At 44.4% G+C, this 19079-nt stretch overlaps 1 protein-coding gene across 1 annotated transcript; it reads right to left on the bottom strand.

Annotated features, from left to right (window-relative positions):
• Positions 1 to 7978: 7978 nt before the first annotated feature.
• Positions 7979 to 18614, bottom strand: LOC140492488 (uncharacterized). The gene is made up of 4 exons (XM_072591377.1): positions 18473 to 18614; positions 17830 to 18023; positions 17060 to 17167; positions 7979 to 9250 (listed from the first exon to the last, which is right to left on the bottom strand). Exons 1-4 carry the CDS (start codon positions 18612 to 18614, stop codon positions 8600 to 8602), a joined length of 1095 nt encoding a protein of 364 aa, XP_072447478.1. The 3' UTR covers positions 7979 to 8599.
• Between the last annotated feature and the right edge of the window lie 465 nt (positions 18615 to 19079).

The raw sequence follows: 19079 nt of genomic DNA, 5'->3' as shown, positions 1-19079 counted from the left end.
GTGCTGAGCTGGAAGTTTGGAACTGGGGTGAGATGGAGGAAGGGGAAATGAGGAAACTGGTGAAGTCCACACTGATGCCCTGGGGTTGAAGTGTTCCGAGGTGGAAGATGAGGCGTTCTTCCTCCAGGCGTCTGGTGGTGAGGGAGCGGCGGTGAAGGAGGCCCAGGACCTGCATGTCCTCGGCAGAGTGGGAGGGGGAGTTGAAATGTTGGGCCACAGGGCGGTGTGGTTGATTGGTGTGAGTGTCCCAGAGATGTTCCCTAAAGCGCTCTGCTAGAAGGGGTCCAGTCTCCCCAATGTAGAGGAGACTGCATCGGGAGCAACGGTTACAATAAATTATATTGGTGGATGTGCAGGTAAAACTTTGATGGAGGTGGAAGGCTCCTTTGGGGCCTTGGATGGAGGTGAGGGAGGAGGTGTGGGCACAGGTTTTACAGTTCCTGCGGTGGCAGGGGAAGGTGCCAGGAAGGGAGGGTGGGTTGTTGGGGGGTGTGGACCTGATCAGGTAGTCACGGAGGGAACGGTCTTTGCGGAAGGCGGAAAGGGGTGGGGAGGTAACTATATCCCTGGTGTTGGGGTCCGTTTGGAGATGGCAGAAATGTCGTTGGATGGTTTGGTTTATGCGAAGGTTGGTAGCGTGGAAGGTGAGCCCCAGGGGGGTTCTGCCCTTGTTACAGTTGGATGGGTGGGGTCTGAGGGCGGAGGTGCAGGATGTGGATGAGATGCATTGGAGGGCATCTTTAACCACATGGGAAGGGAAATTGTGGTCTCTAAAGAAGGAGGCCATCTGGTGTGTTCTGTGGTGGAACTGGTCCTCCTGGGAGCAGATACGGCGGAGGCGGAGGAATTGGGAGTACGGGATGGCATTTTTGCAAGAGGTAGGGTGGGAAGAGGTGTAATCCAGGTAGCTGTGGGAGTCGGTGGGTTTGTAATAAATGTTGGTGTCAAGTCGGTGCGCAATCTCCCCTTGTCTGCGTGGGTTTCCTCCCACAGTCCAAAGATGTGCAGCTTAGGTGAATTGGCCATGCTATGTTGCCCATAGTGTAGGTAGGTGCATTAGCCAGGGGTAAATATAGGATAATAGGGTAGGGGAATGGGTCTGGGCAGGTTACTCTTTTGAGGGTCGGTGTGGACTTGTTAGGCCAAAGGGATTCTAGTCTGTGGTGTCTCCCCTTTGGAAGGCCACACAGAGTCCTGTATGATGGAGCTTTGTTTACTAGACTGACTTTGCAAAAACACAGTGAGGTAGAAGATTGAAAATGCTCTCTTTCCTAGCTAGTGAGGAGACAATGATCACAGTGAGGAAGGATGTGCTTCTCACTGCCTGATGGATTTGTGGTTAGAAGTATTTTTCAGCATTTCATTTACTATCAGCACTGTCTGACTGATTAGTATGTTTAGTAAAACCACAACTGACCTTTCCCTAAAAGGTTACAGGGAGAACGCAGAGGAATGGAGTTGAGAAACTTATCAGCCATGATTGAATGGCAGAGCAAACTCAATGGGCTGAATGGTCTAATTTCTGCTCCTATGTCTTATGGTCTTAAAACTATATTCAAGTTTTTAAAAAGTACATCATATAACCAAAGTTGACATCAGAGAAAGTGCAAAATGAATCAGTTTAATCAGATTATTTATGTAACTGACTACATTTACAATTACAGTCAATACTTGCAATGTTCATTACATGTTAAACATACAACTCAAGAGTTCACAGCTTCCAACCACAACGTACAAGTTCTGAAGGGCTTTAAAGAGTGTTCTTTCCTAATTGTTGTCCCAGACTCCAGTCCATCCCTAAACGTGAAATCCTGGACTTGGGAATGTGCCAGTCAGCAAAATCCAATTGTGGACAGCTCATTACTCTCGGTTTTTGACAGATCACATAGAATAATTCTTGATTTAATAATCATCCATCCGGTCATCTTGATGTCGCCCCCTGGGAATATCCCACATAGCACAGAGCCTTGCATCATGAAGATGATTACAATAAATGAACAGTATTGTACCTTTCTCCAGGCTGGCTTTGCAGAGGCATGTTGCAGAACAATGTGGATAAAGGTTTCTGAATCACCTCAAGGGCAACCTGTAGAGTGAATGGCCTCACATTTGGAAAAATAGGACTTCCTATGTCCAGCCAAACTAGATTCTGGTTCTTGTTTCCAAAATCTGATAAGGCTTTCTGACAAATGACTTTGACTTTCTGCTCACAGAACCATGTTACAGGATCCACCATCTCCTTTAACTCCCAAGATACGGAGAACATGAAATGAAAACTAATGCCTTGTGGATTTGTGGTCAAAGATGTTTTTTTCTCTGCAAGGGTTAGGTGGAATAACACAGTTCAAATTCATGGCTTGTTCTGCTACAACATGGCTAGATTCATCCTTCACAATACTAGGGATGGGTAGCACATGGTGAGACTGAGTGTTTGTAGACTCTGGGTCTATGGCCAGCTTGATGCAAATCCCCCACTTGCACCCAAAGCTGACCATCAGAATGAGGATGACATTTACCTCTTTGTCTGGAGGTAGATGTAGCATCTCCCTGACAGGTTGTCCAGACAAAGTAAAACATGGTGAGGGTGATCCTCAGAATGCTGAAGCCAGATCTGTACCATGTCCAACAACAATTGAGCTTCTTTACCACAATGGAAAGGGACTGCTGTTTCTGCACTGCCCACCTTTCTACTCCCTTGGTGACAGGATAATATGCACTAATCAGGAATGTAGGACCAATCTGAAATGACAAATTAAGAAGGCTAAAAGGAGTCAAGAAATATATTTAGCAAACAGGATTAGGGAAAATCCCAAAGCCTTTTTTTCATATATAAGCAGCAAGAGGGTAACTAGAGAAAGGGTTGACCCACTCAGGGACAAAGGAGGAAAGTTATGCATGGAATCAGAGAAAATGGGTGAGATTCTTAACGAGTACTTTGCATCGGTATTCACCGAGGAGAGGGACATGACGGATGTTGAGATTAGGGATAGATGTTTGATTACTCTAGGTCAAGTCAGCATAAGGAGGGAGGAATAGTTGGTTGTTCTAAAACGCATTAAGATGGACAAGTCCCTAGTCCAGATGGGATCTATCCCAGGTTACTGAGGGGAGTGAGAGTGGAAATAGCTGGGTCATTAACAGATATCTTTGCAGCATCCTTGAACATGGATGAGGTCCCAGACAACTGGAAAATTGCTGATGTCATCCCCTTGTTTAAGAAGGGCAGCAGGGATACTCCAGTTACTTATAGACCAGTGAGCCTGTGGTAGGGAAGCTGCTGGAGAAGATACTGAGGGATAGGATTTATTCCCATCTGGAAGAAAATGGGCTTATCAGTGATAGGCAGCATGACTTTGAGCAGGGAAGGTCATGTCTTACCAACTTAGTAGAATTCTTTGAGGAATTGACAAAGTTGATTGATGAGGGAAGGGCTGTAGATATCATATACATGAACTCCAGTAAGGCTTTTGATAAGGTTCCCTGGCAGACTGATGGAGAAGGTGAAGTTGCATGGGGTTCATGGGGTACTGGTGAGATGGATAGAGAACTGGCATTTAGCAGGAGACAGAGAGTAGTAGTGGAAGGGAGTTTCTCAAAATGAAGTCCTGCGACCAGTGATGTTCCACAGGGATCCGTGCTGGGACCACTGTTGTTTTTGTATACATAAATGATTTGAAGGAAGGCATAGGTGATCTGATTAGCCAGTTTGCAAATGACACTAAGATTGGTGGAGTAACAGATAGTGAAGGGGGCTGTCAGTGAATACAGCAGAATATAGATAGATTGGCGAGTTGGGCAGAGTAATGGCTGATAGAGTTCAATCAGAACAAATGCGAGATCATGCATCTTAGAATATCCAATTCAAGAGCGAACTACACAGTAAACGGAAAAGTCTTGGGGTAAAATGATGCACAGAGAGGTCTAAGTGTTCAGATCCATTGTTCCCTGAAGGTGGCAATGCAGATCAATTGAGTGGTCAAGAAGGCATACGGCATGCTTTCCTTCATTGAATGGGGTATCGAGTACAAGAGGAGGTCATGTTACAGTTTTTGATTAGATTAGATTAGATTCCCTACAGTGTGGAAACAGCCCTTCAGCCCAACAAGTCCACACTGATCCTCTGAAGAGTAACCCACCCAGACCCATTTCCCTCTGACTAACACTATGGACATGACTAACACTATGGACAATTTAGCATTGTCAATTCACCTGACCTGCACATCTTTCGACTGTGTGAGGAAACCAGAGCACCCAGGTAAATCCCATGCAGACACAGGGAGAATGTGTAAACTCCACACAGTCACCCAAGGCTGGAATCGAACCTGGGACCCTGGTGGTGTGAGGCAGCAGTGCTAATCACTGAGCCACCGTGCCATCCTCTTTGGTTCAGCCACGTTTGGAAAACTGCGTATAGTTCTGGTGCCACATTACCAAAACAATGTGGATGCATTGGAGAGGGTACAGAGGAGGTTCACCAGGATGTTGCCTGGTATGGACGGCATTTGATTTGAAGAGAGGTTAAACAGATTAGGATTATTTTCATCAGAAAGACAAAGATTGAGGGGGGACCTGATTGAGGCCTATAAAATCATGAAAGGTGTAAACAGGGTGGGATAGCAAGAAGCTTTTTCCCAGAGTGGGTACTCGATTACTAGGGGTCACAAGTTTTAGTGAGAGGGGAAAAGTCTAGAAGAGATATATGTGGAAAATTCTTTATGCAGAGATTGGTGGGTGCCTGGAATGCATTGCCAGCAGAGGTGGGCACGATAGCATCAATTAAGATGTATCTAGACAGATACATGAATGGACAGGGAGCAAAGGGATACAGATCCTTAGAAAATAGGAAACAGGTTTAGATAGAGGATCTGGATCGGTGCAGGCTTGGACAGCTGAAGAGTGTGTTCCTGTGCTGTAATTTTCTTTGTTCTTTATTAACCAGGGGAATATATTATGGGGAACAAAGAAATGGCAGAAGAATTAAATGGGTACTTCAGATCTGTGTTCACTGGGGAAGACACAAGCAATCTCCCTGAGGTAACAGTGGCTGAAGGACCTGAACTTACGGGAATTTATATTTGCCAGGATTTGGTGTTGGAGAGACAGTTAGGTCTGAAGGTTGATAAGTCCTGATGGTCTACATCCCAGGGTACTGAAGGAGGTGGCTCGGGAAATCGTGGATGTGTTGGTGATTATTTTCCAGAGTTCGATAAGATTCTGGGTCGGTTCCTGAGGATTGGAGGGTGGCTAGTGTTATACCACTTTTTAAGAAAGGTGGGAGAGAGAAAGCAGGAAATTATAGACCAGTTAGTCTGACCTCAGTGGTGGGAAAGATGCTGGAGTCTATTATAAAGGATGAAAATACAGCACTGAAAGGTCTGTTTCCATGCTGTACATCTCTATGACTCTAAGAAGGTGATGGAATGGGGCTTCTGAGACCAGGGCTGGCTAGTTTTCTTTTGGTTTCCTTTCTTCTTTTTGCCCCTCTTCTTTAAAATCTTTTATTTAATTTCACTTATCTCATGGTGAAGAGCTTGGTCTCAGCATTGACAGCAGTGAGTGGGCCCAGCAGCGCAGATGCATGGCAGCAGTGGAAGGGAGGTTGGGCTCCTGGAGGTTGCTGCTTTGGGAAGACGTTTGGGTTTCTGGTAGTGTCTGCATCCAGCACAAATTCATGGAGGGGGCATTGGAGCCAAGTTTGGGCCCAATACAGGACCTGGCAGCAGCTGCTTTGGTGAGGTGGGCGTGAAGTGAACTCATCATGGGAAGCAGAATAGAGATTGGGCTGGTGCAATATCTGAATTGGTGAGGTTCAGCATGGATTGATAATGGCAGGGTATTGGTGGAGGCAAGATGGCGCCAAAAAGAGCAAACTACTTTCCTTTCCTTCCAGCAACAGCAGCACAGTGAAAGGGAATCTGGCTAGCCTTTGTCTCTCTTGAGGAGAAAGTGAGGAGTGCAGATGCTGGAGATCAGAGCTAAAAATGTGTTGCTGGAAAAGCACAGCAGGTCAGGCAGCATCCAAGGAGCAGGAGAATCGACGTTTCGGGCATCAGCCTTTCTTCAGGAATAAGGAAAGTGTGTCCAGCAGGCTAAGATAAAAGGTAGAGAGGAGAGACTTGGGGGAGTACATCTGGATAGTAGTAACAGGATAGGACAGAGTCGGCATGGATTTATGAAGGGGAAATCATGCTCGACTAATCTTCTTGAATTTTTTGAGGATGTAACTCTGAAGATGGATGAGGGAGATCCAGTAGATGTAGTGTACCTGGACTTTCAGAAAGCATTTGATACAAGTCCCACACAGGAGGTTAGTGAGTAAAATTAGGTTGCATGGTATTGGGGGGCAAAGTACTAGATTGGATTGAAAATTAGTTGGCTGATAGGAAACAAAAGAGTAGTGATAAACGGCTCCATTTCGGAATGGCAGGCAGTGACCAGTGGGGTACTGCAGGGATCCGTGCTGGGACCGCAGCTTTTTACAATATATGTTAATGATATAGAACATAGAACATAGAACATAGAACAATACAGCACAGAACAGGCCCTTCAGCCCACGATGTTGTGCCGAACTTCTATCCTAGATTAAGCACCCATCCAAATGCCGCTTAAAGGTCGCCAATGATTCTGACTCTACCACTCCCACGGGCAGCACATTCCATGCCCCCACACTCTCTGGGTAAAGAACCCACCCCTGACATCTCCCCTATACCTTCCACCCTTCACCTTAAATTTATGTCCCCTTGTAACACTCTGTTGTACCCGGGGAAAAAGTTTCTGACTGTCTACTCTATCTATTCCTCTGATCATCTTATAAACCTCTATCAAGTCACCCCTCATCCTTCGCCGTTCCAACGAGAAAAGGCCGAGAACTCTCAACCTATCCTCGTACGACCTACTCTCCATTCCAGGCAACATCCTGGTAAATCTTCTCTGCACCCTCTCCAAAGCTTCCACATCTTTCCTAAAGTGAGGTGACCAGAACTGTACACAGTACTCCAACTGTGGTCTAACCAAAGTCCTGTACAGCTGCAACATCACTTCACGACTCTTGAATTCAATCCCTCTGCTAATGAACGATAATACTCCATAGGCCTTCTTACAAACTCTATCCACCTGAGTGGCAACCTTCAAAGATATAGAAGATGGTATCAGCAATAACATTAGCAAATTTGCTGATGATACAAAGGATGATACAACCACAAGGGATGAACTCAGATTTCTCGTTTCCTCATTTCCCCTCCCCCCACCTTGTCTCAGTCAAATCCCTCGAACTCAGCACCGCCTTCCTAACCTGCAATCTTCTTCCAGACCTCTCCGCCCCCACCCCACTCCAGCTTATCACCCTCACCTTGACCTTCTTCCACCTATCGCATTCCCAATGCCCCTCCCCCAAGTCCCTCCTCCCTACCTTTTATCTTAGCCTGCTGGACACACTCTCCTCATTCCTGAAGAAGGGCTCATGCCCGAAACGTCGATTCTCCTGCTCCTTGGATGCTGCCTGACCTGCTGCGCTTTTCCAGCAATGCATTTTCAGCTTTGTCTCTCTTGATCCTTGACTACCTCAGCTATCTATATTTACTCTTCACACCAAAGCCAATATCTTGTCGAGAGACAGACAGAGATTCACACCTATGGCTGGGATTCATACCTGGCACTGTGAGGCAGCAATGCTAAACACTGAGCCAGTGTGTCATCCTGGTTGGGGGGTAAGGAGTAAACAGCCAATTATTTGAAACAGATATGATCCACAGTTTTGGGTCAATTTCATCTGACATTTATGAAATATGCATCATTGTTTTATATAATCAGATGTGTGATTGTATAGCCACTGGCATAAAGTTAACAGTGCAACTTACATCTTACAAAAAGAACCATATCTTAATTATATTTTGTAGAACATTTATTTCAAAATGATCAAGTGAAGATAACAGAAAGCAGATTACATTCAGAACACATTTCTTTGTCTGCAAAGGTGCAAAGGCATCTTGATCAATTTTGTACAGTGAATCCAAAAAGACATCATAAAAACATTATTCAGTAAACATGAAAGCTTCAACAGTTGGAGTTATTCTGTCACCAATTCATAATTCTCATCGAAGCATATATTCTGCACAATAACCCCAAACTAAAAATATTAAGTTAAACATATCAGAAGGAAAGCAGAATGTTTGTGGATCCCCACAATGGCTCAATAGATGTCATTTTACCTACTTTACAAATGATTTTCAAAAGTAATGCCTTTCTGTTTGGACTGAATGAAACATCCATATCTGTTACAGTCACCAGTCCCTCCAAACTGCACTCCAAACTAGAAATAAAACCATGTATCCTTATCCCATCCACTCAAACATAATCTGGTTTAGAAAGTATTTGAGCACCCATTGAAACAATAAGGCACGACTCAGGCCAACTTGCTAACGCAAGTTAATGAATTTCCAAATATCAAACATGACCCTTAATTCAGCTTGATATTGAAATCAGACATTTCCACTTATCATGCTCCCAGTTAAATGAAAGTATCATTTAATTCTAAAGATTTCTTAGAAATCTTAAGGCCAAAACACTCTGAGAACAACATTCACACATTCTTCTCCCAAATTCACATATTGCATTGAGCACCACTCAAAGTCACAGGATGGCCTTCACTGAACAGATCAGCTGATCCAGACTGTTGCATTTCATAAGAACCAAACACTGGTGCAAGTGTCAGATAATCTGGCAAAGATACATCATTTTGTACTGGATTCCAGTTATTTGGGTTCATTTGGAAGTCCTGAGTAGAAACAATCAGTTCTCTCCCAACTGTCCCCATGTTAAAAGAAGATGAAACTTGGTGACATTCTGAGGGAGGGTAACTTGTGGATGTAGCAATGCATTGAATGTCCTCCTTGATTGATGGAGATTGGTGAATTCTGACAGCTGGGAATCCCATTCCTGATCTCGAAATCTGATTCCGGAAACTCAAAGACTGTGTGCCAGGGATCATAAGGCATTCTTTGTGAAAGTTGCCAAAATTGGGGTCTGAGCATTGAGCTGGTGGAAAGTTCTGGAAATATGAAGAAACAGGTGGATATTGAAGATCTCTACGGATTGGAGAAGACTGTACAATGTCCACAATCGGATGCTCCATGGAGGTTCGATGCCTCCTATACGATATAGCTTGGCCACTGGAGAAAACAGACTGTTGCTGGGAGCTGATAAGATGGGGCTTTGTTACAGTAGGTGTTAGTCCTCGAGTCAGGGGGCAGGTCTGGAATGAGAAACAAGACATCAATTGTGTGTCTGTAGAGCTAGTTAAATGCCATAGACAATGGGAAACAGTAGTATAAAGGGAATAGTTTAAGTGAGTTGGGACCCTATAAGAAGTCAATCAATCATCCACTGTAAATAATGGTTCAAGAAAGCAACTCACCACCTTCAAGGCCAAGGGATGGGAATATACATTGGCTGAGCCAATGACACCCATGCCACAAGTGAATAAGAATAAAAAAAAATTATGAACCAACCGTAGGATGTTTAATCATAGAATGGTTGGAACACAAGTCATATTCTGTGTTGGAAGCCACTTCACCTATCTCTGCAAAGGGAACTCACGTAATCTACCCAACCATGCAAATGTTTTGGCATTCAGGTGGTTTTCTCATTCAGTTTTGAAAGCGGAGATTTAAATTGGATCCCCCACCACATACACAGTTGATTCTTGATCCTAAACACCTCGTTGAGTATAGGAGTTGGGAATGTCATTTTGCGGCTAGAGAAAAGTGGTTAGGCCACTTTTGGAATATTGCATGCAATTCTGGTCTCCTTCCTACTGGAAGTTGTGAAACTTAAAAGGGTTCAGAAAATAAAAAAAGTTACAAAGATGTTGCCAGGGTTGGAGGATTTGAGCTAGAGGGAGAGGCTGAATAGGCTGGGGCTGTTTTCTGTGGAGCATCAGACCCTGAAGGGTGACCTTAGAGGTTTTTAAAATCATGAGGGGCATGGATAGGATAAATAGACAGTCTTTTTCCAGGGGTGTGGGAATACAAAACTAGAGGTCATAGGTTTAGGGCAAGAGGGGAAAGATATAAGAGGGACCTAAGGACCAACATTTTCACGTAGAGGGTTGTGCATGTATGGTATGAGTTGCCAGAGGAAGTGGTCAAGGCCGGTACAATTACAACATCCAAAAGCATCTGGATGGGTATATGAATAGGAAGTGTTTAGAGGGACATGGGCCGGGTGTTGGCAAGTGACACTAGATTAGGTTGAGATATCTGCTCGGCGTGGACGGGTTGGACGCTATGACTTGTTATGCAGGCTAGAAGATGAAGGAGCAACCAAATCGCATTGAATCTACTTCATCATTCAATGAGATTGTGGCTGATTGGATAATCTTCAATTTTACTTTCCTGCATTTTCCCCATAACCCTCAATTTTTTTTTAAACTAATTAAAACTCTGAAAATGTTTTGTTCTATATTTACCATAAATAAATTACATCTTTCTCAACACTTCCGCCAACAAGAAACAGTGACTCTACCCTCCACAATATCCACAACTCCACCAACCTTCATCTCATCGGCAAACTTACTAACTCCCCCCTGCCACTTTCTCAAAGTCATTTTTATAAAGCACAAAGAGCAGAGATCCCAGAACTAATCCCCATGGAACACCACTGGTCACCAAGCTCCAGGCTGAATACTTTCCATCTACCACCACCCTCTGTCTTCTATGGACCAGCCAATTCTGTATCCAGACAGACAAGTTTCCCTGTATCCCAAGCCTCCTTACTTTCTGAATGAACCTACCATGGGGAACCTTATGAAATGCCTTGCTAAAATCCATATACACCACATGCACTGCTCTACCTTCAATGTATTGTCTCATCCTCAAAGAACTCATTAAAAAGGTTTGAGAGACATGACCCACCCCTCAAGGCCATGCTGACTACCTCTAATCAAATAGTTTTCCAAGAAATAGTAAATCCTGTTTCTCAGAATCCTCTTCAATACTTTGCCCACCATGGACACAAGACTGACTGGTCTGTATTCCCAGAATTATCCCTATCCCCTTCCTTGAATAAGGGAACAACAACATTTGCCACCTTCCAATCATCTGGCACTATTCCAGTGGACAATGAGGATGCAAAGATCAGCGCCTTTGGCGCTGCAATCTCTTCCCTCACTTCCTGTAGTAACCTTGGGTATATCCCGTCTGCACAGGAATTTATCTATCCTTACATTTTTCAAACTTTTCGGTACATGGTCCTTCCGAACATCAACCTGTTCGAGTCTGTTTCATGCTGTCCTCAGAAACATCATAGTTCCTCTCAGCAGTGAATACTGAAGCAAAGTATTCATTAACGACCTCACTTAGCTCCTCCGATTCCAGGCACAAGTTCCCTCTACTATCCCTGATTGGCCCTACCCTCACTCTGGCCATCCTCTGGTTCCTCATAGAAGTGTAGAACACCTTGGGATTTTCCTTAATTCTACCTGCTAAAGCTTTTTCCACATTCCCTTCTAGCTCTCCCAAGTCAATTTTCAGTTCCTTCCTGGCTACCTTGTAACCCTCTAAAGCCCTGTCTGATTCTTGCCACCTCAAGCTTACACAAGTTTCCTTCTTCCTCTTGAAGAGATGTTCCACATTCCTGGTCACCCAAGGTTCCTTCAACCTATCATCCCTTCCTTGCCTCAGTGGGACAAACCTATCTAGCACTTGCAGCAAGTGCTCCCAAAACAACCGTCATTTCTATTGTGCATTTTCCTGAGAACATCTGTCCCCAGTTTAGGCACCTCAGTTCCTGCCTAATAGCATTGTAATTCCCCATGCCTCAGTTAAATACTTTCCCATACCATCTGCTCCTAGCCCTCTCCCTGACAATAGTAAAGATCAGGGAGTTGTGATCACTATTATCAAAATGCTCTCCCGATAGATCTGACCTCTGGCATGGTTCGTTGCCAAGCGTCAAATCCAATATGGCCTCCTCTCTTGTCAGCCTATTCTATATATCGCATCAGGAACCCTTCCTGGACACACCTGACAAAACCTATTCCATCCAAACTATTTGGACTTAATTTAGGAGGAGCCAGTGTTGGACTGGGGTGGACAAAGTTAAAAATCACAATACCTTGTTATATTCCAAACACATTGAAGGCACTAGCTTTCAATGCACTGCTTCATCAGGTGATTGACCAAGAAGCAGCACTTTGAAAGCTAGTACCTTCAAATAGACCTGTTGGACTATAACCTGGTATTGTGTTACTTGAACTAAGTAAGGTCCAATCAATGTTAGGAAAATTAAAGCCACCAGTGACAACAACCCCATTACTTCTGCACCTTTCCAAAATCTGCCTCCCAATCTGCTCCTCCGTGTCTCAGTTGCTATCGGGTGATCTGTAGAAAACACTCAAAGTGACTGCTCCTCTCCCGTTTCTGACTTGCACCCATACGGACTCTGTAGACAAACCCTCCCCAACGACCTCCCTTTCTGCAGCTAGGATACTATCCCTGATTAGCAATGCCACTCCTCCACCTCTTTCCCACCCCCCCCCCCCCCCAACTGTTACTTTTGAAACATCTAAACCCTGTACCATTAAAACAACCATTCCTGCCCCTGTGATAGCTAACGTTCTGTAATGACCACAACATTAATAGTTCCAAGTACAGATCCATCCACTTCCTCCCACACCAGCCCTGTAGCCACATGTTTATCTACACTCACTCTCTGTTCCTAGCCTCACTAGCACATGGCACCAGTAGCAATCTTGAGATTATTACTCTGCTTCTCCTACCTTCCTGCTTCCAACCGGACTCCCTATATTCTCTTTTCAGCTCCTCCTCCCTTTCCCTACCTATGCCATTGGTACCAATGTGTACCACGACTTCTGGCTGCTCTCCCTTCCCCTTAAGAATCCTGTAGACTAGAATTTGGATGCAGAGTACAGGGTTAAAGGCAGGATTCTTGACAGTGTGGAGGAACAGAATAGATCTTGGGGTCCATGTCCATAGATCCCTCAAAGTTGCCACCCAAGTTGATACAGTTGTTCAGAATGTTTATTGTGTGTTGCCTTTCATTAACGGGGTTAGGGTTAAGAGCCCTGGTTAGACCATATTTGGAATATTGTGTTCTGTTCTGGTCACCTCATTATAAGAAGGGCGTGGAAGATTTGGAGGGTGCAGAGGAGATTTCCCTGGATACTACCTGGATTGGAGGGTGTGTCTTATGAAGAAAGGTTGAGGAAGCTAGGGTTTTTCTCATTGGAACAAAGAATGATGAGAGGTGACTTGATAGAGATGTAGAAGATGTTGAGGCATAGATTGAGTGGATAGCCAGAGACTCTTTCCCTTGGTGGAAATGTCTATCATAAGGGGACATCATTTTAAAGGTAATTAGAGGAAGGTTTAGGGGAGATGCCAGAGGTAGGATCTTTACACAGAGTGCTGGGTGCATGGATTGCACTGCCAGCAGTGGGAAGAGTCAAGTACGTTAGGGACATTTAAGCAACTCAGATAGGCAATTGGATGATTGTAAAATGAAGCGAATGTGGGTTTGTCTGATCTTAGTAGGATAAAAGACCAGCACAACATAGAGAGTTGAAGGGCCTGTACTGTACTGTGCTGTTCTATGTTGTTCAGACTAGACTGCTAGAATGATTTTGAACACCTCTACCAAATCTCCTTTCCAAACAACCTCAGATTCTTTAACCTCTCTCTAGTTTCTCATCATTAGAATAAAATCTTCATATTCTTCCTAAAGTCCAGTGCCCGCAGTTTTGCGCAGAACGCCAGGTGAGTCTGAACCTGATGAAAAAATAGCTAAGGTGCCTCTTATGCTTTGGAATAACCAATAGGAAAGTCATTGCTTTAAACCAATGGCACATGGAAGAAGATTCTGCAGTCTTCTTTTTAAAATAGGAGTTACCAGAATGCAAGGAGACTTGGATCTGCAATGCTGCATTATTTGAGTGTAGGGGTAGAGAAGGGGAATATGCCAGACACCGCAGCTCTGTGGGTGCTGGTCAGGACTGCCTGGCATAGAAAGAACTCTGACTGGTTCCTGGGCAGTAACTTTGAGTTTGGACAATGCAGGAGAAACATTATCTGTGAAAGAGAAAGCAACTAAATCTCTCTCTAGATCTAAATCACAAAATTCTGAGTAGTGCCCCTTCTCCTCTGCAAACCCTTTGTAGAATGAATCTTAACCAGAAATGAATTCTGAGGCAGTTGAGGATGAGTTGTGATGGATAAAAAGAACATTTAAGTAAATCAGTACAGAAAAACACCAGGGTCCATCAGAATCATTTGCTGGATATTCATGAAGATAATGAAAGTAATTGTCAAAGGAACTAGAACAGCTGTATCCAGGCTATGTGGATGGGCAAGAGAATGGCAGATGGATTATACGGTGGGGGAACTATGAAGCTAAAAAGCAGAATAGTTTTGGGAAGGTGAGTACCTTTCAATGCTGATGTTTGGATGGACTTTGGTGTACCTGTTCTTTTGGTGGAACACAGAATGAAAAACTATAGAGGGAGTGCATTGAAAGCTTACCAGACTGACGCCTGGTTTAAAGAACTTATGTATGAGGAGGGGTTGGATTGGTTAGGAATATATTTGTTAGAGTTTATAAGAATTGGGGGATTGAGGATAGGGGTGGAGAAGGGGAGGATATAAAAATCTATTACATTCTAACAAGAGTAAACAGGGCAAACAGGATGTCTCCAATGACCAAGGACTCCAGAATCAAGGGTCACAATCTATGGGTATGCTATTTAGGACAGAGGAGGAGGAGGAGGAGGAGGAGGAGTAGGAGGAGAAGGGATGTCTTCACCCAGAGTGGTGAGCCTGTGGAATTCAGTACCACAGATGGTACTTGAGGTCAAAACATTGAATGACTTCAAGAAGATATTGGAGATTGTACTTGGGTCAAAAGGGATCAAATAAATAGAGGGAAAAGCAGAAACTGGCTAATCAATGGCAGAAAAGGCTGCAAAAGCTGAATGGCTCCTAATTCCTACATGTTTCGATTGTGATAAATGTCAATGGGAAAATCAGGAAGGGAGTGGGCCTATGTTGTAGAGACATTGGATTACAAGAAATGCTACAGTAATGCAGGGTTTTAATGCAGCCTCATTTGGAAAATTGCATACAGTGGAAGATTATATTTGCATTGCTGTCTGTACAGTGAAGGTTCACTATCTTTAGGAAGTGCAGACAGAGAAGGATTTTTTAAAAATGGGATATTCATGGGATGTGGAAGTCACTGGCTTGGTCCCCCCCCCAGCAAGTATTGCCCAGCCCTAATTGCTGGGAGGACAGTTAAGAGACAGATTTTAGGAAGCTTGGTAAGAAATTGAAAAAAGGTAGCAATCTCTGGAATATTCCTGGTCCCGTGCAGTAGTGAGTACAAGAATACAAAGATAGAGCAGACTATATGGGAATATGGTATCATAGTCATGACCAGGATTTGGCTGATGAGTAGAATTGGCAGCTCAATATTTCTAACTTGTAGAATATTATGACCTGACACCAAGGGGGCAGCTGTAATGGAGAGTCCACGATATTGATCAAGAATTCAAAGATAGCTGGGGTGGGGAGGGGGGGGGGGGGGTTAATCTTGGAAAGACCATCAGATGAGACTATATAGGTAGAAATACGAAGGGGGGCAAACACACATAGGTGTGAACTATAAACCACAAACAACAAACAAGACAAAAATATTATGGTGGAGTACTGCAAAATATAGAAGAAATTAACAGTGAACAAGAATATGTGGAGGGGTTTAACAGCCTTAAAACACTGACCTGGATGAGATGTATCCCAAACTGTTGAGGGAGACCAAGGAAGAGATATCAGAGATATTGGCCATCATTTTCAAGTCTTCCCTGGCCAGAGATGAGGTGCCAGAGGACTAGAAGACAGCGAACTGTCTCATTTAAAAAAAAAGGGAGGCAGAGATAAACTATACAATTACTGGCCAGAACAACCTAATCTGTGATAGGAAAATCGTTAGAAAGAAGAGAGAAAGTACATCTACACCTGACAGTTATGGAGTATTCAGGAATTTACAAAATGGATTTTTTTTAAATGAATGATCATGTTTGACAAATATGGTCAAATTTCAAGGATGTAACGACAAGTGTTAATCAAGATAGTGCATTGGATGGGATTTAATGATCCCTCCACGGCAGACTGTTCAAGAAAGAAAGATCCCATGGGATGCAAGGCAATGTGGCACATTGGATCTAAAACTTGCTGAGAGACATAGCAGAGGATGATGGCAGAGAGAAGATTTTCTGCCTGGAAACCTGTTTCCAGTGTGGTTCCTCAGAGCTCAGTCTTAGTGTCCATGCAGTTTGAGGTGTACATTAATGATTTGGATTTGAATGTTGGGGTTAATGTTTTTGGGCCTGGATGACATGAAAATTGAAAATAGTAAATAGTGAGGAGGGTAGCTGTAAACTGAGTGGATATCAACAGACTTGTCAGCTGGGCAGAGTGGGAAATGGAATTCAATCTAGAAAATGGAGGAAGTACATTTGGAGAGAATTAACAGGGTAAACTATTATGTCAAAAATCACAACACCAGATTATAATCCAACAGGTTTATTTGGAAGCACTAGCTTTCAGAGTGCCACTCCTTTGTCAGATAGCTGCCTGGCAAAGGAGCTGTGCTCTGAAAACTTGTACTTTAAAATAAATCTGTTGGGACTAGTTGTGTGATTTTTAAACTTTGTTCACCCCAGTCCAACACCAGCACACCCACCTTATGAACAGTTAGGGACCTGGGAAGTAGAGATAATCAGAGAGACACTGATATGCACCCACACCGACCTCTGCAGGTAATAGGACAGGTACATTGGTGTTCAGAAGGCACAAGGGATACTTCATTTATTAAATGAGGCACAGGATCCAACAGCAGGAAGGCTATGAGAGAACTGTATCAGTGTTTTTCTCCTAAGGAAGAAAACATTAATCTACATTTAACACAATAATCACTACATAAATTTGAGCAAGGCAGTTCAAGACAGGCACGTGGAGAGAACTTAGTATTCCCAGAGTTAGTGCATTCTTACCTGGGATGAAACAGGATTGAAACTGGGTTGATCCCAAGAGGTTCCTGGGGTTTGGATACACTGACTGCGTTTCAGCTTCATCCTCCTATTCTGATACCATGTCTTGACCTGAAATGAGAATGACCAAGGGGCTCACCTGGTTGAAATTTCACAACATGTTCATTGCTTTCCTTTTTCCAAAACCTGTGCTGGCTTCTTTGAAAGTGCAAACTGTTCCCAATTCCCTTGACCCTGAAACATTTCACTAATACCCCTTTCCAAAGTACAATTAAATCAAGTTCCTCCCTTCCTGCAGATGTTGGAAATCGGAAATGAAATAACAATTGCTGGAGAAACTCAGGAAGTCTAGCAACATTTGTTGAGAGAGAAACAGAGTTAAAAGGTTTCCAAGTGACTCTTGTTTAGAACTACCTTCTTCAAGATTAGGTATCTCCTACCCAATCACCCCTTTCCTTCCTCCTGCCCTACCCTACCCTACCCCACCCCCACCCCACCAACTACCTTTCTTCACCAACACCCCCTTCCCCATTTGTACGATTCTCTTCCTTTAGTTTTAGTGTCTCTGAAACGTGACCTAGAGGAGACTAGAATTTGCAGTCTCTCCAACCAATCACTAAGCTGTCCCTGCAGAAGGAGGCCGTTCAGCCCATCTGTTACCACTAGGAAGTGCCTTCTCCCAAGCCCCCAGTACTTTCGGAGAGAAATCTCACTCGCTGCTCCTGCTGAGCGTGATCAGGACAGTAACCTGGTTGGAGTAAGGTTCCTCTGACCTGTTTACAATTCAGTCCGAGGGCGGTGGCGAGCTCTGTCCTCTCTTGTGGAGAAATATATTTCTGCCTGTGAAACCGTTGCATCAGTTTCCTTTTCTGCTCCTCGCTGAACACTGTTCGCGCTCGGCCCCTGGAGGAGTCCGTCTTCTTTGGGTCCTGTGGCTGGTCGGTGCTGGTCACGGGGTTTGGGAGCACTACATGTGAACCGTGCAAACACAGACAGTGAGAACTCAAAACACACACACAGGCAGACAGTCTCTGTCACACACGCCCACCCACCAGGAATTATCCGTTCCTCGGCTATTCATTTCTCTTCTTGTCTGGGCTGGGCTTCATTTATTAGGAACAGTTTCTCTGGTGAAACTATCCGCGCCACCAAAGAGTCCAACACCGGACATACTCCCGGGTTGGATCTCGGTCACTGCTCACCTGGAGAATTCCAGTCTCCTGCCCTGGAATCTCTGAGGGTCCGGGGAGATCTCACGGTAGTGCCACGACAGGCGTGGAGGACACCAACAGTTACTCACTACATCCCATTCCAATCCTGCTAACAGCGTCTATACAACTGCTGGACATGCCTGTCCCCTTCCACCTCCCTCTTTCCCATTCCTCTCCCTTCCCTCTCCCGGAGGATCTCACTCACACTGAGGATTTGGATATTGTTCCTGCACCTTCTCGCTGCCGGACGGGCCGAACTCATAATCAATCCGGTTGTAGGTGAGGAACTGACTGCTGTAGGCATCCTCCTGTAAATCCTGTAGGAACTGGGTGTATTGCTGCTCCATTGCATTGGGGGGTCTGAGTGCAGGCTCACGGTCCTGCCTGTTTGAGGAGCTCGGGTTTTATCGCCCTGGTTTTCACGCCTCACTGCCCCAGTCCATTCAAATGCAAATGAGCGGCGGCAAAGGTGTGACATCTGCTTCAGGTATCAGGAGGTTCTGAATGTTTACATTAATCTCTTCAAATCTCCAACTCCTACATTCCAGTTAGTTTTTACCGAAATTTGAAGTGCATAATTAGGCCTTTTGACAGTGAGAAAACGGATTGCATGTACTGTTGCTTTACTGATTGGAAAGACAAGCGGCGAGGTGGAAGGCCACTCTGAACACTGGGTTCCAGCCTTCATTGTTGGTCCTTCTAGGGGCACAGTGGAAAACAAGTAGCAGAGGTAGGCCATTCAGCCCTTCAAGTCTGCACCACCATTCAATGAGATCATGGTTGATCTGATCATCGTTAATTCCACTATCCTG

Source organism: Chiloscyllium punctatum, chromosome 21 (genome assembly GCF_047496795.1).
Source record: "Chiloscyllium punctatum isolate Juve2018m chromosome 21, sChiPun1.3, whole genome shotgun sequence".
Lineage (NCBI taxonomy): Eukaryota > Metazoa > Chordata > Chondrichthyes > Orectolobiformes > Hemiscylliidae > Chiloscyllium > Chiloscyllium punctatum.
The sequence above is the reverse complement of the archived record's forward strand: the minus strand, read 5'-3'. Positions and strand labels throughout refer to the sequence as shown.

Excerpts from the sequence above, each read along its gene's own strand:
- LOC140492488 (XM_072591377.1), bottom strand. The coding sequence starts at position 18,614 with ATGGAGCAGCAATACACCCAGTTCCTACAGGATTTACAGGAGGATGCC. Across the intron at positions 17,168-17,829 it reads TCGGACTGAATTGTAAACAG|GTCAAGACATGGTATCAGAA; the intron begins GTCAGAGGAACC and ends TTCTCATTTCAG. Across the intron at positions 9,251-17,059 it reads TCAATCCTGTTTCATCCCAG|ACCTGCCCCCTGACTCGAGG; the intron begins GTAAGAATGCAC and ends TTCTCATTCCAG.